At 53.0% G+C, this 19,602-nt stretch overlaps 1 protein-coding gene across 4 annotated transcripts in view; it reads left to right on the top strand.

Moving 5' to 3' along the window:
- Positions 1-5,431: 5,431 nt before the first annotated feature.
- Positions 5,432-19,602, top strand: part of LMO1 (LIM domain only 1) — a 36,063-nt gene continuing 21,892 nt past the window's right edge. Inside the window, exons 1-2 of one of the 4 annotated variants that reach the window (XM_036028973.1) lie at positions 5,433-5,809; positions 10,195-10,453. In XM_036028973.1, coding sequence (XP_035884866.1) covers positions 10,429-10,453 — 25 coding nt within the window. In that variant the 5' untranslated portion in view covers positions 5,433-5,809; positions 10,195-10,428. Of the gene's footprint in view, positions 5,810-9,901; positions 10,454-10,950; positions 10,976-19,602 lie in introns of those variants that run through there. The other 3 variants (XM_036028974.1, XM_028516234.2, XM_036028975.1) reach the window with 3 other exon arrangements.

The raw sequence follows: 19,602 nt of genomic DNA, 5'->3' as shown, positions 1-19,602 counted from the left end.
AATGCATTTAAGGCTATGCTTTTTCCTCCGAGTATAGCTATGTCCCACAAATTCCATATGGTATGTTGTATTCTTTTTCTTTACTAGATGATTTGCAATTCTAGTTTTAATCTTACTTTTCATCCAGTAGTAATTTCAGAGAGTGTTCCTTAATTTCCAAGCAGTTTATACTTTTGGCCTTGAAGTTAGCTTTGTTTGACATCAATATTGCTCTTCCTACTCCCTCTGAGCTTACATTTGGTTGGTATATCTTTTCCCATTGCTTTATTTTCAGTTTTTGTCACCTTGTTTTGGGAATATTTCTTGTAAACAGCACTTGGCTATATTTTATTTTTTTAACTTACTCAAACAATCTGGTTCTTGATAGGGAAATTCAGTCTCTTCACATTTAGTGTAATATATGGATATACTTACCTTTACTTATTCCATCTTATTTTATATATTTGCTGCCCTCCCCCCACCCTTTTTTTTTTTGACTTTTGCTGGCTTGGTTGAAATTCTGCTTTACCTCCAGAATTCTGGTGATTGGTTTACAGAAGCAAGGTAAAGAAAGATTTGGGAAAAGAATCAAGGGCTCCATTTGGATTTTAAAATTTAAGATACCTTTGAGATGTCAAGTGGGCATTTAAAAATAATGGAGCAGAACTCAAAGGAGTGGTCCTGAGTAAAGGTCACACACACCGACAGCTGTGGACGGCAGCCCAGGGGGAAGGTGTTCCAGGATGGCCTAGGACCCCATCCTGGGAAATGCCAACCGCTGAAGTCTGGATAAAAGAAGAGAAGCTGGTGATAAACACAGACTACAAGGAATACCCATGAGGATAGGAAGAGAACCCAGAGAACATATTAGTCTAGGGAAGAAACACGTTTAAAAAGGAAGGAGTTAAATGTATTAAGAGGTGAGAGGTCCTGTAAGGGGAGACCTGAAACTAGTCCTTTAGTGATATAAAAGTCACTGGTGACCTTGGCAAGCTGTGGAGGCCAAAGTCAGGAGCAGGTGAGAAGAAAGTGGCAGATGAGAAAGCACCACAACAAAGGGGAATAGGTAATGAATTATCTCAAGATGTGCAGTCCAGGAAATGCATGTGCTTGCTGGTTTTGGGTGAAGACACCAGAGTTTGTTTGCCTGCTATGGTGAAAGGCCCCCCCACAGAATGGGAAGACTGAAGGGCAAGGAAGAGCCAGTGGGACACACCTTGCAGGCAGTAGCGTGGGCCAGAGCACATGCTGAGGGATAGGGCCCAGGCAGGAGGAAAACCACATTCTCTAATGCTTCAGTACAGAAGGTGTATGTGACCAGATGTCTCTTGTAGATGCTGAAGATTAAGATAGGAGGCAGGAGGAAGGCCTTCCTGTCTGATGGATTCTCTCATCTCAGTGAGGTAGGAAGTGATAGCATCTGCTGAGACTGAAGTGGGACTGGGGGGGACCAGCTGGTTGGGGAGAAGAGAAGAGACATGAAATGGAAGTTCAGGAGCATAGGGGAGCAAGCGTGGCTTCAGGAGGCCCTCCTGGTGGGGAGGGGCAGTAGGGACAAATCCTTTGCTCTTCCTGGCATGGATGTAGCAGTGCCCTTTGCATCTCCTGCTGAGCTCCGCTGCCACCGCACAAAGCTGGTGTTGGAGCTGCTCCCCGATTATTGTTCTGGTCCATTCTTGCTCACACAGCCTTTCCCTTCATGCTTGTCATAGAGCTGAGACAGGTTGGAACATAGAGGCCATACATGCCAAGCACCAGACCCCACACACTTACAATAATTATTCCCAAATTCTGACGTTCTGATTCTCCTCTTCAGGGTCTTTCTCTCCAAAAAAGTTGTGAGAACTTCTAGGAATGCTTACATGTGTAACCCAAGTACCCTCTGGACACCACTAGATTTGGAGTTCTGGATAAAGTCATTTTCTCTCTAACCCCAGAGCTGGGAGGTGGGGTTGATAGGCCAGAAGAGAGATGCCTTCCATGTAGTCAGAGCTGTTGGCTGATGCTCTTGCCATTTCGTTGTCCATTCATGCATGCACTACTGCCAGTGCCACCAAGCTGCTGACCCTAGCTGCCTTTGTCCTTCTTAGCTCAGCAGGGAGATACCTCTGGTTTGTAGTGACCAGCTCTTTCAGAAGCAGATCCCACAGCAAAGCGGTAGGGCCCTTAAAGATCCACTTTCTCACTTGGTCAGGCCCAGCTTTGCCCTTGCAAACTGCAGGCCTTGTGGCTCAGTCTAGTTCCCCTATGAGGATCTCCTCTCAGGAACCTCACTGTCTTTCCTCTGGCATGGCCCCCACTGGGGACTTGGTCCTTGGAGTAGGTCTGTCCCTGTCTGAATCCCAGCTGTGAACTGAGTTCATTGTCTTTCACCAGAGCTCAGGGCCCCATACAAATTCAGAGATGGGACTGGGCATCTGTTTCAGTGTCCCTGACCACTCCAAAATGGTCATCTCTCTGAATTTTCTCTTTCTCTACGAAAACCAGAAGGCTGGTCTCTAAGAGTTCACACAGGCCCTTGGTGCCACCGAGGATGGAGAAAGGGGAGCCTGGGTGCTCCTCTCAGGCTGGCTTCTCTGTGCATGAACTCTGGCCAAGCACAGCTATCCAATTGCAGGGCCGTACTAGTCCAGGGGTGCCTTTGTGCAAATTAGCAAAGGGTGGCCTCTCTGGGTGGGTGCAGTCCATGCCAGGCATATGGCTTGGAGAGCAAAGGGAGGGCAGAATTTCAGCCCCCTTTTGCCCCCTCGGCCAGATGCCCTAGTGCAGAGAACAGCTGGTGCCAATCTAGGCAGTGGCCATGTGTAGCTACACAAAGAACTAAACAACATGCAGATCCAAGTAGTGGGCCTCCAGAGGAAGCATGTGCCTGGGTTCTGGTCCTTTGCCATCTGAGATCCTGGGAAAATTATGGTGCCCAAGGGTCTCTCCTTCTGAGCCTGCATTCTTGTATCTAAATCCCTCCCCTGCCTCTGCAATTCCCATTTTCTCCAGGGACCCATGTGGGTTCTTGATACTATATCTGTCCCCCTACTCCAGAGGAGAGCTAAAACTGGGCCCCCAAGGGCTGATCTTATGCCCCAGCACTCAATGGGATAATTCACACTCCACTCAGTAACCAAGCCTTCACACAGAGACACCCACTTTGAGGAACACAGGGGAGCTATTTCCTTAGCACACTTTGAGAGGTGGGCAAGGGTTTTCTAAGAAGAGGGATGTTAAAGGAAGAGTCATTGGAGCAGGCACCTGCAAGGCATGGTCCATTATAGTAAAGCAGTCCAGAGGGGCAGGGAGGTAAGATTTTTGTTGATCAATAGATATCATTTGGCCCTGGCTGGGTGGCTCAGTTGGTTGGAGCATTGTTCTATACACCAAAAACGTCGAGGGTTTCATTCCCTATTAGGGCACATATATAGGTTTGGAGTTTGATCCCTGGTCAGGGCATTTACAGGAGACAACCAATCAATGTTTCTCTCTCACATAGATATTTCTCTCAATCAATCTCTCTCTCTCTCTCCACCCCTCCCCCTCCCTCTCTCCCTTCTTCTCTCTCTAAAAAATATATCAATAGACATATTCTTGGGTGAGAATTTAAAAAACATTTTAAAAGATAGATACCAGTTGAACTGAAGTGAAGGGTAGTGGTTAGCTCACAGTCTTCTTCAGATCTTGTGAAGGGCCTAAAATGATAGAATAAGTAGTTGGAGCTTTGTCAATGGCCAACGTGGAGCCACAGAAGATTTCCAAGCAGGAAAGTAGCAGGATCAGATGTTGACACCAGGAAGCTGTCTCTAGAAGCTTGTGCAGGGTGGTGAGGAAAAGGATGCTCCAAAACATGGCACGGCATGGCTGCCTTCAGTGCTAGTGGGAGATTGAGAACAGAAGATTTGGGAGATCATTCTGAAAATCACCTCTGAACACCCCCCTTTTCATCACTGAATTGAACAGAATTCATCTGATCATTTCACAAACTTTTCCAGATACTGTGTGTCTGTGTGCAAGGATGGAGAAGGGCAGGAGGAATCGGGAGGAGCCCTCCCTCCTCCGCCCCCCTCCAGCCTTCTCTCCACCCCTCAATCAGAATGTGTTTTTATAAGTGGGGGCTTGGGGACAGCATAAGGGTGACAAACTGTGCCTCCCCCAGCAATTAAATTTTTTAAAAAGCTGCTTTGGAAGGAGCGAATATTAGTTTCCTGATTTATAAAGCCAAATGGATTAAGCTCATTCATTGCCGGAGGAAACAAAAAGGAAATCTTCAATACCTCTGTGCACATTGAGAACAGGAACAATGCCTGTCTTTAGAAAGCAGAAACCTAATTTGGGGGAATCAATTACCCTCTGTGTCCCTGCTTCTGTGGGCTCTCTCACTCCTCTCCTCAATAGAGATTTCCTGGGAGGTAAAATGTGGAGAAATTGGCACACCCTTGGTTCAGCCTTGCAGACAGGAGATGAAGAACTAGGCGTAGAGCGAATGGAGTTGGGCTGGGGTCCCTGGGTGTCAGGCACTTGTGGAAAGGTGGGGGGAGGGGCGCAGGGGCCCGGAGAGCTTTGGGATAAAAATGGAGAGTGGGGGAAATATTGGAATGTGCAAGAAGAAGAGCAAGGAAGAGGGCGATGGGAACCTTGGGTTTACAACTGGGGGGAGGAGTAGAACAAACAGGTGATGAGGGGTGGGGTGGGCAAGGGGACACTGCTGCAGCCCGGCTCCAGCGTTACCCTCCCCCCCCCCCCCCCCCACACACCCTCTTGACCTTCCTCGGTTTCTCTTCTGTGGTCTGCAATTTCTTCCTTGGGTCTGAGGGTGCAACAGACAATGGTGGGTCAGTTATGAAAAAAGAAGGGGGTGGGGCGCCTGGGACAGTAGCCCTGGATTCACATTCACAAAGTCACACATAGAAGCAAGCACTCACACAATCTCATACCTTCCTGTGCCGGGTCTCAAACCCTGGCCCAGTCCTCAGACCCAGAGCCACACCCAGCCCGATGCAGGCACACAATCCCTTTCTCACAGTCACACGCACGGAGTCGCACGGCACTCGCAACGGCAGAGTCACAGACTCAGAACTACATCCCGAAACTCCCACCTGCAGTCGCACACATTCTGCCACCCCCAGTCTCATCTTCAGCTCACACACACAGCCCTCACTCTGGCATGCGGTCACACACACACACACACACACACACACACACGCACACACACACTAACTCACATGCACACACTCTGGCGTGCTTTTGTGTTTTGTCAGAATTAATGAGAAAAGTTCCCGTGCCCTGCGGGTAATTAGTGTCCTTGGAGTTAAATAAGCTAATGGCGGGCACCTCTGGCCCAAGCAATTATGTTTGTGTATTGAATAATTGATTCAAAGGGGGGGGGGGAAGGGCCGCTAATCAGATCTGAGCATAATGAATTGATTTAATTAACAGGGGGAATCTGCGGGGCCCTGGGAAACGCAGGCTTCACTCCGCTGCGGCGAGCGCGGCGGGCGCGTAGAAAGGACGGGAGCGCGGCTCCGGCTCCGGCCCGGTCCCGGGCAAAGGCTGCTTGTACCCAACTGCACGGCTCCGGCAATCCCGGCCCGGCAGACGCGTCCCTGCCCCTGCCCGGAACCTCTGTCCCCCTTCCCGCGCTCCCTGCCGGCAGGGCTCTGCTCCGGGTGCCGGTCTGTCCGCTCCGGTCCGCGGCCGCCGCTTGTGGGGCGCGGAGCCCAGGCGCGGCCAGCAGGAGCAGGGCAGGCGGGCAGCTGCGGACTCCGAACTGCGCGCCCTCCGTGTCCTCTGCCCGTGACGGGCTGGAGCCGCCGGGGGACCATGGTGTTAGACCAGGAGGACGGTAGGTGTCCAAGGACGCGCCGAGCATGGGGCGCAGGGTGGCAGGGGTGGGGGTGGGCGGAGGTAGCGCGGGCCCTGCGGAGGCCACCGCGCTCTCCGCGGCAGCGCCCCCGCCAGCTCCAGCAGCTGGGGCCGCTAGGCGGCTTCCCGGAAGAGCGGCGGCTGGACGCGCGCTTGAGGGTGTGTGGCGAGGGTGCCAGGCTCAGTCCCCAAGGTTCTTCAGCGGGGTTAGGAAGTCCCGCGGACCACCCTGAGCCCGCTAGCCCCTCACGCTCCGGCAGGGAACTTTCTCACTGGCTCTCGCCGCCTTACAGGCACTGGGAGCGCCTCTCTGACCCGCGCCGTAGGTTTCTCCGCAGTATCCACGGACCCTCAGATCCCCCAGCAGCCTTCCTGGGTAACTGCACGTCCCACTTCTGCACCGGCCTGCGAAGTGGCTCCCCTAGGGGGAGGCCCAGAGAACCTAGGGGTGAAGGTTCAGTTAAACCGCATGGTCCTGGGGTCCCAAGAGTCTGGAACTTGCAGCTGGGGGACGGGTGACATTGCTTCCCCCTGGCAAGGCTGGAGAGGGCGCTCGCCATAAGTTCCCGGGCCTAGCATGTTGGGAGGTGTCCTACTGGGTCGGGTATATAGGTGGACCATATAGCCAAAACATCAGGGGAGGATTTACCTTGAAGCGAATGAAGTTTAAGCTTCAGAGTCTTTCGTTTTTAATCTTGTATTCCTTTTCTTAAAAGAGCCTCCCTCCCCACAATTGTATAAGTAAGTTTGGCTTTCACGAAATCTGGATCCAGCCCTGGGACCAACTCACACCCTTTCCGTTCTAACTGCCAGTCTCTCAGGCCAATTTATAGCCCTGCTGGCGCATGGGCCATCCCCAGGGGCTAGGGCAGTTCCTTAGTGCCTGGGAGAGGAAGCCCTGAGCCGAATGGCTGAGAAATTTGGGGTTGGGAGGCAGAGGCTAGTCTGTGGGGAACAGCCTGGCTGCCTGGTCTTTCTCTCTGGCTCCACTAATCCCTTGTCCTACCTTACCACCGCCCTCTATGGTGATCAACTGCCCTGGTTTGCCCAGGACCACCTAATTTGATCATTGAAAGTCCTGCATCCTGGGAAACTGTTCAGTCCTGGGCAAACCAGGACAGTTGGCCAACCTACATTCATAACTTTCTCAGAGCTGTTGTGCAGGCATGGGTTGGCCTTCATCAAGGGGGTGGGAGAGACTTGTTTTTGGGGGTGCACATTTGGCCTAAACCTCCACAAGATCTAATGAATCAGGCCTAATGAATTATAACTGCAGCTCCTAGAAGGCCTGTCCAGGGCTTCTAGAAACCAAAGAGGAAACGTGCACTTCTCTACTCCAGCTGGTTGCAAATTCCTGTGCACCAGCTGATTTGTGTGAGTAAGGGGCAGGGCAGAGCATCTGAATTTGGCCAGCAGGCGTCCTGGTGGTACCGTAGGTTTACTCCCTCATGTCAGTTGTGGTGGCCACAGGGAAGGGGCCCTTGTCATTCGAATACCCCTCCACATCACTTGTAAAACCAGCTTGTAAGCCCATCTTGAAGACAGTTGCACTGTGTTGGGAGCAGGGCCCTCAGGCAGAGACACATCGGGCAGCCTCCACTGAAGGGTTCTGGAATATCTGGTCTGCTCAGACCCTCAGGCACCACGTTTCCCTGCCTCCTTCCCACCCCCAGTGCAGGAAGCCTTCTTCAGTACTTTCCTGCCAGGTGTACTGACACACTGCTAGGACCTGCCCAGAACTTTGTGAGGCAGCCAGCACCCCCTTTCTCCTCACTGTAACAATGGGTACTGATCAAGTGGCCTCCCTCTGTTGTCCCCATAGGCATTTCAAGGGCACTTTGAAACACTCTTGGCAGTGTCCAAGTGAGCAAATGCTCATCATCTGTGGAATGTGTCAGGCACAAGCTACCTCCTCCAGCCCCGGGGGATCTGAGGATTCCACCCTGGTGTCGTGGGCGTGCCTCTGGAGGCAGCTTGGGTGGGGGTGAGCATGGGTACAGGGATTCCCTGCCTGCCCAGCAGTTCCCCGTGAGATGAGAGGGAGGCAGCTGGATGAAGGGGGCTCGTGTCTGGCTGTCAACCCAGCAGGCCCCTTCCTGGCCAGGCGCTCTGGTCATCCACACCCTCAAAGTGGGTTGCTCTGTACACCACCCAGAAGGCCTCTGTGGAGGCCCTTTTCAAGATTAGTGTGGGAGCTCAATGCTCAAAATTGGGGGTGCAGAGAGAGCCACCTGTGGCCACAAGCAGCCCTTCACACTCAGCATCAATCCCCTGCTGACATACCCAGCCAGCTTCTGCAGCTCATTGCTCAATACCCCAGGCTTGTTCTAGTCACTGAGTTGGGGCACAGGGCTCCTGACTCCCAAGAGGAATACTGGCTATGTGGCTGCTAATTGAGTACCTTGGAGGCTGGGGGAGCTGGTGTTGGGGCAGAGTCCCAAGTACAGCACATGGACAAAACAGTGGGAAAGTGGCCCCCGCTGTCAAATCCTGGTTTGTGGGTTAGGGCCAGACTCTGAAAGTGAGAAGAAGTGGTCCTGGAGGTCAGGAGTAAAGCAGCAGCTCTTGTGGAGTGAATGCCTCCAGGTCACCTAGAGGTGTCTACAGCAAGAAGCTGCCCCTTGACAGCCTGTCTGCTTGCTGCACTGTCGGCCCCCAGCTCAGGCTGGGGTGAGGGGCTCACACTAGATGAGCCAGTGGCAGCAGAGCCAAAGCCACCCTCAGGCCCTCAGGGTAGAGCTCCAGCTGCAGTGGCAGGGGAGAGATCAAGCTCACAGTCCTGAGGGACAGTCAGGCTGAGAAAAATGATATATTTAACATCAAATATACTCAAGGACTATTAGGATTAAGTATTCAAGATGAAGGGGAAAGCGAAACCCTCTGAGCTGCGAATGAAGCATCTCATTAGAAGCAGCCTCTCTCCTGTTTTCTGAGTGTGACTTCCCTGCCTAGATAGAGGAAGATGGGCTGCAGCACCACTCCAGCTCCCCACTCCCCAGCCCTGCCAAGCACCCAGGGCTTAAGGGGCACTGCCTGGCCTCCAGGTCTCCCTTGTACCCAGTAACCCCCCTCACTGTCTGGGGTGCCACAGCTTGCAAAGCACATGCACATATGTTATGCCATCTGATCCCCACAGCAACCTTAGAGATAGAAGAGCAGGTCTCCCACTTCACCAACAGGGCAACTGAGGCCCAGAGAGAGAAAGTGATTTGCTAGAGGTCCACTGTTGGTAATAGGCAGAGATAGCATGAAATCACAGCTGGCGGACCTTTGCCCCTTCAGCTTTCTTCTCCTCGCCTGGGTCTAGTCCTCAGAAGTGACTGCCAGGATTGCATCTTTGACATATGTATCTGGAGCCCTGGAATAAGCAGCCTGGGCACCATCCCCAGGGCTCTGGGGAAGAAACAGAGTTCAGGAGGAAAGGAGCTGGAAACCATCTCCCTTCCTGCCTCCTGAGTTACAAGCAAGAACGTCAATCTGTAATAGCAGGGCCCTTTGCTTTGTATACTGCTGTGTCCCTATTGCCTTGGAATGGTGCTTGGCACATAATACATGCTCAGTGAACAGTTGTGGAATGAGAAAAGCTTTCAGTGCTATGCTGTGCTTGCTCAGAGAGAAGTTGAGACAGGGTCTTGGTTTCTATGGAATCAGGCTGCTCTTGGGGGGGGGGGCGATTGCTGAGGTAAAGGTAGTCCTGTGAGACTCACAGTGGGAGAGTTTATGCCCTGCACATTGTTAACTTTGCCAAATAATCCAGGAAACAACCAGAAACCCCAGGGCAGAGAAAGTAGGAAGAGAGGTTAGAAGGTCACAGGAAGATTGACAGGGTGGGAGGGGAGCAGAAATCAAGGCTGAGAGGCTGGGAGTGACAGACCTGTGGCCCACTAGACAAATCACCAGGATGAAGCGGACCCTGGGTCCTGCGTGGAGACACGCGCCGAGCTGGAGCACAGCGGCCTCCAGGTGGCGCTGCGGAGCCAGGCAGCCGCGCGTCTCCACTCCCCATTAACCCGGGAGGGAGGAGGGGGCCTCGGGAAATGTGTGCATTTATTCAGTAGCAGGAGTGCAAACCTCATACATTGAGAGAGAAAGGCAGCGGGAGACGGCCGCCGAGATTCCCCCATCTCTTTGAATATAATTTTAGATTGAGATTCAGATTAAATCCGAGGGGAAAACACTTTATGAGGCTGAAAGCTGTGTCGTTGCCAGAGCCAGGGTTATGAGCTATCTGAGGCAATTACATTAAGACAGATTATACTGGGCAAATTGAGCCATTTAGAAGGTGAGAATCAAAGAAACGGCTCTGATCCTCTCTCCCCCTTTTCTCTCCCTCACCCTGTCTCTCTCTCTCTCTCTAAATTGCAGTTCGTAGTTCCTTCAATTCTGAGGCACAAAAGTAGGTGAGACTGCTTTTGTATCTGCGAAGTGCTTCACTCCTGAATGTAATTCTAGCTGAGTGCAATCTAGGTTAAGAGCCGGACAAGCGGGTAATTAGAGCCCGCTCGCTGCCTGAGGACCGGCCGCCCCGCCGAAGCGCGCCCGGAGTCGGTGCCCTTCTCCTGGCCGAGCCGAGCTGCGGCTGGACACGGAGCGCCCGAGATGATGGTGCTGGACAAGGAAGACGGTAGGTGGCGGGCGGGGGTCCCGATACCCGGTACCCCCTGGCCTTACGCGGTGCGCGGGAACACACACGCCGGGACACAGGCGCGCACCTGCCAGAGTCTGCTGGGATTGCCAGTGCGGGGGCGGGGACGGCACGCGGTGGGGCTGGGCCGGGGTGGGGGGGCGGGGGGGGCCGAGTGGGACGCGAGAGAAGCGAGACGCGTGAGCCCCGGGCTGCGCGCCCCCTAGCCCGGCGAGCTGTGCACCGGCCAGGTGGTGCTCTGTGGGCCGCGGGAAGGCTCCGGCTCCCCTCCGATCTCCACGCAGCGGCAGTTTGTGCAGAGCGTTTTGTCTTTGCGGCTGCTCCTCTCACCGCAGCCATCACCCTCGCGCCGCGGTGTAACCTGAGAGGTGCTGAGCGCTGGGCAAATCAGTGGCTTCGAGAAAATCGGACTCCAGGGCTTGCGGCAAGCCGCGCTCAGGAAATCGGCGCCCGCCCTGGGGTGCTGGGCCGGCTGGACCCTCAGGGACACAGCTGCCGCAAGTATGACTCGGTGGGAAAGAGAGATGCCTCCCATGCGGGCCCACTGTCTCCTAAGCGCGGAGGCGGGAGTTTGGCCCACAAGGAAGAAAGTGTCCCGCTACAGGCCAGTAGCACTCTTGCAGGAATGGCCCGCGAAAGGGGCATGGATTAGCTGTGGTCAGGATCCTCGGGGCGCTTTAGAGGTCAGAAGGGAGAGGGCCTGTGGGTACTGGAGGCCACTAGCACATGGTCGCACTTGCCCTAAAGCCTTCCTGATTGGGGATGCCCTGCAGTAGGTGCCCTGGTGTGCACAGGAGAGGTTGGGGAACCCACCCCTCTTGAGGGGAAAACCAAGTGGGTACCCTGTGACCCAAGTGCAGCCCCCAGGGTCAGAACAGTGGCTGTCCCAGACCCTCCTGGGAGGGTTGCTCATTAGTATTGAAGGGAGATGGACGGGTATGTAATTGTTAGCACGTAGGCTGCCGCTTGCCTTCTACTGGGAAGGAACTGAGAGGGTGGGTTTTCTGTGAGTCAGAGGACTCCTCTTACAGCAACTGTGGGGGCTGTCCTCTGACTTTCTAGTGAGTGGCTGCTGGGCCCCAGGTCAATAGGTCAATGGCTCTATTGACATGGTCACTTGGTAAAAATTTGAAGTTAAGTGACTTGTTCAAGGTCACACAGCATGTTCACTTTGCTGCTACCATGTGCTGATGCCCCTGGACTCCTCATGACCTTCTGAGACATGTAGCAGGGAGGGACATTTAAAGTGTCTGGCCTGAGGGTGGCATGTAGGGGAATCCTTTGGCCAGGAAACCCACAAAGGTGGGTTCTCGGTATATGTGTAGTAAGAGAAGAAAGGGGAACTCGATGCTTCTGGTCAAAAGAATCCAGTTGCCAGCGTCTACCTGGGGTGTGACACCCATTTCCACTTTGCCCTTCTCCTTTCAGGGACCCCTCCCTTGGAGCCCGATGTGGGTCATCAGAGGACTAGACTGATGACATTGTTTATAGAATAAAAAGGAGAAGGGGTGGGGCTCAGGCCACACAGGGAGGGAGGAGGCCTTAAATTAGCTCCTTTGGTGACTCCCTGTGTTATCTTGGAGCAGTCACACTCTTCTCTAGATGTTACTTTCCTTCTTGGTAACTCGAAGGGCTCGGGGAAGCCAGTGTAGGAGGTCTCACCTTGGTGTGGGAGGGTGCTCCCACTGTGGGAAGCATGTGGAAATCAGGATATGTCTTTAGCAGCAGTCATTTGGCCCAACCCAGAAATCTGGAAGTCCCGGCCCTCTGTGTGGGAGACCTCAGGAATGCCAACAAGAGGACCCCAACACCACCACCTTGAGTCTTGGAGCCAGCTCTCTGTCCAGGTGCCCTAGAGTGCCTCGTGCTCTGTGACACTACAGGTTTTCAGATGAGCCCTGAGTAGGAACGGCTCTCTGGAGGGTCATCTTAGCCAATACCCTGCCTCCGGCCTGCAGTGCACCTCAACTACCCCAGACACATGTGTTTCCTCTCCACCGGACCTGTGGTGGAGAGCACGCGATGCCCCTCAGTCCCCCACCTTGTCCAGCCTAAACAATATGGTGCCCACTCTCGTCGATGCCAGTGAGCTCTGAGGCCCATTACGGCACAAGGAAGGCAGACAGCTGGAGCCCTGAGGAGCACTGGATTCTTGTCCTGCCCAGCCCAGAACTGTCCTCCGAAAGTAACCTTTCTGCTCATAAATCTACCCTGCACTCCCTGCTGGAGTCTGGCCTCTCCTGGTTCCAGGGAACCTTGAAGTCGGCACCTCTAATTGGGAGAGGGTGAAAGGCTCTGGGTGCACTCACCTGCCACTCTACCCTGCTGCCTAATTTCTTCCTAGCAGTTATGCCCTCCCAGCAGGTGGCTGTGCGCGCTGGGTGGCAGCTTTGGCCCCCAAAGAGTGTGTTCCATGGGCCTGGGGCCCTGCACCCTTTGTCTGGCTGCAGCAGGGACTCAGGGCTCTTATTAACCACCCCCAATGCCTTTTCTCCACCTGACAGCATCTTGTCGGAAGAGGCCGGGGCCCCTCTGGTTGAAGTCAGGTCTGCCAGCTGCCGCGGACCAAAGCTCCTGCTCTGCTGGGCTGCTGGGCTTTCATGTTGCACTTCTGAAAGATAATAAAATATCAATCGCTTTGCCGTAGCAACGGGTTTAAGAGACTTTCTGAAGTATTGAATCGTCAGAAAAAAAATTTTTTTTTTTTGCTTTTAAGCACAGTGCATTATTAATAAAGTAATCCATTAGGTCGAGCAGTGAAGGGCCACCACAGAGAGGAAAGATCTGTTTTGCAAACGGTTAAACTTTGGGTTTTAAGATTAATTGCTTTCATTTGGATGCTTGCTCTTGGCCTAGCCATTTCCACTTTACTGGAACTCAGGGTCCAGGCTTTCTAAATGCTGTTGGGCCTGCCTGTCAGCAAAGGGAGCCTAGCTCCCACTTTCCCAGAGAAATAGCCCTTCTTTCTCTGGCACCTGTGCTTGGACTGGCACCAGGCCATGGGCTGTCTGGTGAGGCTTGCAGCCCCAGGGGAGCAAAGAGAGCTACTGCCCTGAGTCCCAGGAGTCAAATTAGCCCTCAGGCTACTGGAGAAGAGTCCCGTGCATACAGGCAGACAGCACAGGGTCCAAATGACCCCAAGAACAGTGAGAGCCTTGGGTGGGGGAATGGGCAGGAGAAGGTGCTGAAGACACCTCCTTGGGTGGGTCTGGGTGTAAGCCGCCTCTGCAAAGGCCCAGTAGGAAGGCTGAGGTGACCACAGGAAGCAGCAGGCAGGTTGTAGAACCAAACGCCAGATGTGATTTTTAGAACATTTTTAGTAATAGAAAGTGCCTAAGGAAAGTGGAACTGGCCTGAGGAGGACCAGACAGCAAATCTTCAATTGTTAATGACCTCTAGGAGCACAGCCTCCACAGCTGACTCAGTTGATCTGTGAGGGCAGGCTCTCATCTATGCTTAGGTGCTGACCTGCAGGACCTCCTGGAATATCCCATCATGCTCTGGACCACAAAGGGTCCTGAGGACCTCTCCTGGCAGAATGTGGCCAGTACCTCCCTGGCCCTGGAGTGGAGGCAGGAAGTGAGCCCCGTTGTTCTCCCAGAGACCCCAGTGGGCACTGCTGCCTTCCAAGGCCTGGGAAAGGTCTTGTAAGGCTGGAAGAATGGGGATCAGGCTTGGCATTTGCCCTGTGCCCAGAAGAGAAGGGTCTACATCTACACCTACTATGCCAACCTCAGCAGCAGCCACTTCCTCACTGCTGGGAATGAAGCATCGCAAATCCTGAGTAGCACGTATAGCCGCTTCCCCTTCCTGTCCAAACTCAGCCAGGCGAGAGTCTGTAAAGACAGGCCTCCCTCAGCCCCTCCCCAAGCCTTGGGTTAAGAAGCAGGTGCTTCTCTCTGCTCCCTGCTCTTCCATTCATTTGCCCACATGAAGCACTAAGGGCAGTGGGGGTGGAGGGGGGGACACAGGGAAACAACATAAATTGGTCTGTCGTCCGGAATCCATGTCTCACTAATGTACCCAGATTAACTCAACTGTAAATTGTCTCCTTGGATGGCGGTGTCTTGCTAAAAGTTTCCCATATGATTCATGATTTGGATTGCTTTTAACGGCTATTGGCTAAGCAAGCCGGTGACTGTACAAGGTGATGCAATTGGCATTAGCGAGGGGAGGCACGGGAGCGTGTAATGCAGTCAATACTGCATTAACTACTGATGCCCAATTACAGGGAGTGGGAGAGAGCCTTTCAGGAGCATTAGGACTGGGGGAAGCTGAGATCACTGGCCGCCGCTCGCCTAAAAGCTTCACCCTTTGCATGCCGGGCGGCCTTGGCGCTAGCTTGGCCACTCACTTGGCCTCTGTGGCCACAAGAGCCGCTTTTCTCTCTTGCTGTCTCCCTCTCTCTCTGAACATGTCCCATAAAGATGCTTTTAGCACGTAGAAATGTGCATTTTCCTAGACCCGGGGCCTGCCTCTTACCCCTCCAGAAAGTGGATTCCCTACCCCACCCTGTGTCCCAGAGTCAGACCCAGTGGCTGCCCCACCTGCTTCCACTTATGGAGCCCCTTAGCAGGCCCCATGTGTGAGCAGGACCGAGAGAAGGTCTATTTTGGTCTCTCTCCCTTGGAACAGATGAATGATTTCCAGCCAGCGTCGGCGGCTGATTCTCTGTGGTCATGGGCGAAGGAGACGTGAGGTTCCGGCTCGGTGCAGCTGGGCTGCTGGCACAAGGCTGCTGGGGTTGGGGAGTGGCCATGGTTGGGCAGGCCGGGCCTTCTCTGCTCAGAAGGTGGTTGTGTGGTGCAGCTAGTGACATGAGCCATGCCGGGGTTCTCTGCGGGAGTCTGCACCTACAGCCTACCCAGGGCAGGGCTACCCTCAAACAGGCAGGAGTCGAGGCTGCTGTTCAGATCTCTGACCAGGGGCCAGAGGGCCTCCCAAGAACTCTTGATCAGGGGCATTAGGACGATAAGGAGTTAAGAAGGAAGGTAGAAAAAGAAAGGGCATGGGTACCCCAGTGTGTTGGGTGCTATTGGCCTGGCTGCTCCCTCTGCTGTCCTGCTGGACTAGTCAGGTCCAATGCATCCGCTGTGGTTTTGTGATCCATGTCTACCCAGTGCGGAGGCTGCTTTGCCTTTATGCCTTCTCATCTCTACAGTGGGAACAACCACGTCTAACGGGTGGATTGTTATCAGGATTAAATGAGATGATGTCCGTGCGCACACTTGATACACCAGGGAGCCTCACACCTGTGTGAGGTGACGTTGCTTTCTCACAGTCATAGTAGGATCTGAAACAGCCCTGTGCCCAGTTTGGTGCCTTGCTCGCTTCTGGGCACGGGATATCACCTTCCGTCTCACGGTTCGTTTATCTGTCATGGCCACCGATCACTGCTGTTCTGGAGGCAGTCTGGCTGCACTACTCACCACTGCCCAGGTTGCCAAGGTGATTAGCATTATGGGGAGAAGCCTCCAAGATTGCTTTTTACAAGCCCCTCCATTCATGCGGGAACAGGTGAAGCACAAAGAGGGCAAGAAAGATGCCCAGAGTTACGTAGTGAGTTATAGTCTGGAGCTTCAGCATCTTTCTGGGTTCTGTGCCCTCTGCCCTGGCCCCAAGGCACGATGAGGCGGGGAGACAGAAGACTCTGATGGAGAGGAACATCAGCTGGTCTGGCACCGTGTGCCTGGGCATACCAGCCGTGGCCCTAGCCAGCCTACCGACTGCCCTGTGGATCTTTGCCTTTCTACCTTGCTCGTGTTGACCCCTTTGTCTGGCACACCTTTCCCCCTTTGGTCAGCCTTGTAGGAGCCTACAGGTGACCAAAACCATTCCAGGCCATGCTCAGTCACATCCACCCAACAGAGCAACAAGCTCCTCTCTCATTTGGGTGGGATGTGTTTATTTTCTGTTCCAAGGCAGGAGCCTACAGTGGCTGACACAACAGGGCAAAGTCAAAGCCGACGGCGTGGGAGGAGTAGGCGGCTGGTCCAGGTAGCAGAGGTGGCCTGGGGCCCCAGCTCCTTCCTCCTGCCCCTCCCTCACTACCGGCATGATTCAGGAGACCTGGATTGTAGTCCCAGCTGGCTGCTATGTGACTTCAGGCTACTTATTTGGCCTCGATTTTCACATCTCTGCAATGGGAACAGCACCTAACTGGTAGCCAGTGCCTACACACACGCTTGATAAGCCAGAAAGCCTCGTGCCAGTGTGAAGTGACATTGCTTTCTGCACAGTTACAGTATGAGCTTTTTCACTTTGGGCATTTAGGGGAAACGCAATAGCTATCATTTTACTGAACCCTTACTAAAAAATAAAGCATTGTTCTATGCCCGTTTATCAATCAGTTATTGCTGCATAAACAACCACCTCAAAGCTCAGAGGCTCCAAACAAGTGTCTGTTTGGCTCTTGAATCACTGGGTCAGTGATTTAGGCTGCACTTGGATGAGCAGTTTTGGGGGTCTCACTCATGCCTGGCTGGTGGCTGATCAACTGGATGCTGAGGGTGATGAGACGACATGTCCCTCCTCATCCAGCAGGCTCTTCCGGTGCGTTTGCATGGTGGCGACAGGTCCAGGAGAGAGTGGATGCACACAGAGCTTCTTGAGGCCTATGTTTGGCTCTGGAATGTTGTCAGTTTTGCCACATTCTATTGGCCAGAAGAAATCACAAGGCCAACCTCAGTGCAAGGGGTGGGGAGATAGATTATACCCTTGAAGAAAGGAGGTGAAAAGTCACATTGCAAAGGGTGTGGAGACCGGGAGGGGTAGAGAATTGGGGCCATTTCTGTGCTGAACCCACCAAAACATGTTCCGTGTATGATTTCATTTAATACCCTTAACCACCTGAGGAAAAAGCTGCTACTATGATCTTTATTCTGCAGATGAGAAAACTGCTGTATAGAGAGGCTGTGTCATTAGCCACAGGTCCCATTGCTCCCAAATCCAGAGACGGGCTGTGAACCCAGGCTGCCTGACTGTTGAGTGTGCTCCTCTCTGCACTCTGCTGACTCCCTGTTCCAGCTGGCAGGCTTGGGGATGGGGAGAAGGACACTCAGGGAGAGTTCACGGGGCACGGGGAGGAGGAACCAGTGAGAGAATGACTTGGGAGGATGGTAGGGGGAGGCCGATGGTGGGGACCTTTGTCTGGGGCTGCCACCCGAGCCCTGCACCCATTCCTCCAGCAGCAAGGGGAGGAAGCCCACAGGGAGGTCTGCCCGCACTGCCTTCTCCGGATTTTCTTCTCTGTTCTGCAAAAGCAATGGACGGTTGGAAAGGGTGTGAAGCTCTGTGATTACAAAAGCTAACTTAGACCTGGGCATACATGCAGATGCAGCCAGGCGGGACTCAATTCGTTGGTTAGCCCCTTGCCGCAGAACGGGGCAGTGAGTGGGCTGGCGAGAGGCCTGTGTACATTCATAAACCAGCTGATTGAAAAGCAATATTTCAGATAAATACAAGCCAGCGATCTATCAGTGGTTGTAATAAAACCCAGGCTTCAGGCTGTGATTTTATTTTGAAATAATAAGAATTGCTTGATTCTTTTTACTTGAGTTACCATGGTAATTCTGGCGTGGAGCAGTGTTATATTGATTTAGAAAGTGGACAGTAATATTTCTTTTGTGTTATTCTGTTTCTAGGCCTTGATTTCTAATTTCCACTTGGAGATTACTTTTATAAATTTCTTAAGTCCTTCCACTTTTTTTCCTCTCACAGTATAATTTTCCTCTCATACGCTGCTATGTTCTGAGCTTATTGGTTTGCTCTTATTTTAAATTAAACTCGCTGGTTTCAAATATTGAAATGACATCTTTGTCTGTGTCTGTACTTTGGTTTAGCAAAATATTACAGTCTGACGCTTTCTGCTTAATAATTTAAGGGAGGCATTCTGTCGGCCCTCACTGGGTGCTGGTAACTTATGACTCAACCAATGCAGGCCTTACACTCCTGACATTTTAATATTGTGTGGCGGGAGCAGCCGCCCCTCCGCGCTGAGTCTCAGTGGAGAAAAATCCATGCGGTACCCCAGAAGGGAGTTTTAATAATTCAATTTTGCCGGTTGGCGCAATGACTTGATAGAGAGGGGGAGGGAGACCGCTCTTCCCAGACAAGTGGGAGCAGCTCTGGCTCAAGCATCTAGGGCCCACAGCCAGCGTCTGCTCCATCTTGTCTCTCCTCCCCTCTGAATCTTTAAAAGCTCCGATTCCTGACCCCTGGCGACAGGTCATTCCGGAAGGGTGGTGTAGGGGTTGCCTACAGTGCCGTCAGAATGCTTGAACCCTGTGTTTCTCAGTTTTCCCATTTGTGAAACAAGCAGAACTAGCATGGGCTTTGCATCAGACAGACTCGGTTCAAATCCCGCCTCTGCCACGTGGCCATTCTTAACAGTAAATGGTAATAGTAATTCTAACTAGTTGAATGGATGTGATCTTGACTACCTTTTAGGCCTGTGGAGCCTTCAATAGGCAAAACTCTCAATGGTCCTGAGGGTGATTGGTACAGTTTCCCTAACCTTCCTAGGGTTTTAGTGAGGGCGGGAGAAAATGGAAGTGGGTGTACTTTGAAATGCTTACCCTGCTTCAGGTGTGCCTGCGGTTCAGAGCCCTTGGAGGGTGTGCTTTGGAAAGTCCCGGGGCCATGGCACCATGAAGAGGTGGGCAGCTGCGCCCAGCAGAGAGCAGAGAGTCTGGTTAGGGCAGGCTGGAGAGCGGGCTCTGTCCCCTGGGCACCTGTCCTCATGACACTCCAGAGCAGGACCAGCATCTCAGGCCCCACGAGTCCAACAGTTTAGCACGGACTGGGCTCCCGAGGGAAGCTCACAGCAGCATGGGAGGTGGGGCAGAGATCCGTCCGTCGGGAGCGAGGAGGCCCCCCTGACCCATGTTGTGTATGTGGTGAGGCAGTGTATTAGTCATCTACTGCTCTGCAACAAATCACAGTTTAGCAGCTTAAAACAACATCCACTTTTGTCTCACCGTTTCTGTGGGTGGAGTCCCAGAATGACTCAGCTGAGCCCTCCTCCACTCAGGGTCTCTCAGACCATAAGCAAGGCGTCAGCCAAGGCTGTGGTCTCCTATCAAGATTAATCTGGGAACTGAGTTTTTAAGCTCACTCATTTGGTTGTT

Source organism: Phyllostomus discolor, chromosome 6 (assembly GCF_004126475.2).
Source record: "Phyllostomus discolor isolate MPI-MPIP mPhyDis1 chromosome 6, mPhyDis1.pri.v3, whole genome shotgun sequence".
Classification (NCBI taxonomy): Eukaryota; Metazoa; Chordata; class Mammalia; order Chiroptera; family Phyllostomidae; genus Phyllostomus; species Phyllostomus discolor.
The sequence above is the reverse complement of the archived record's forward strand: the minus strand, read 5'-3'. Positions and strand labels throughout refer to the sequence as shown.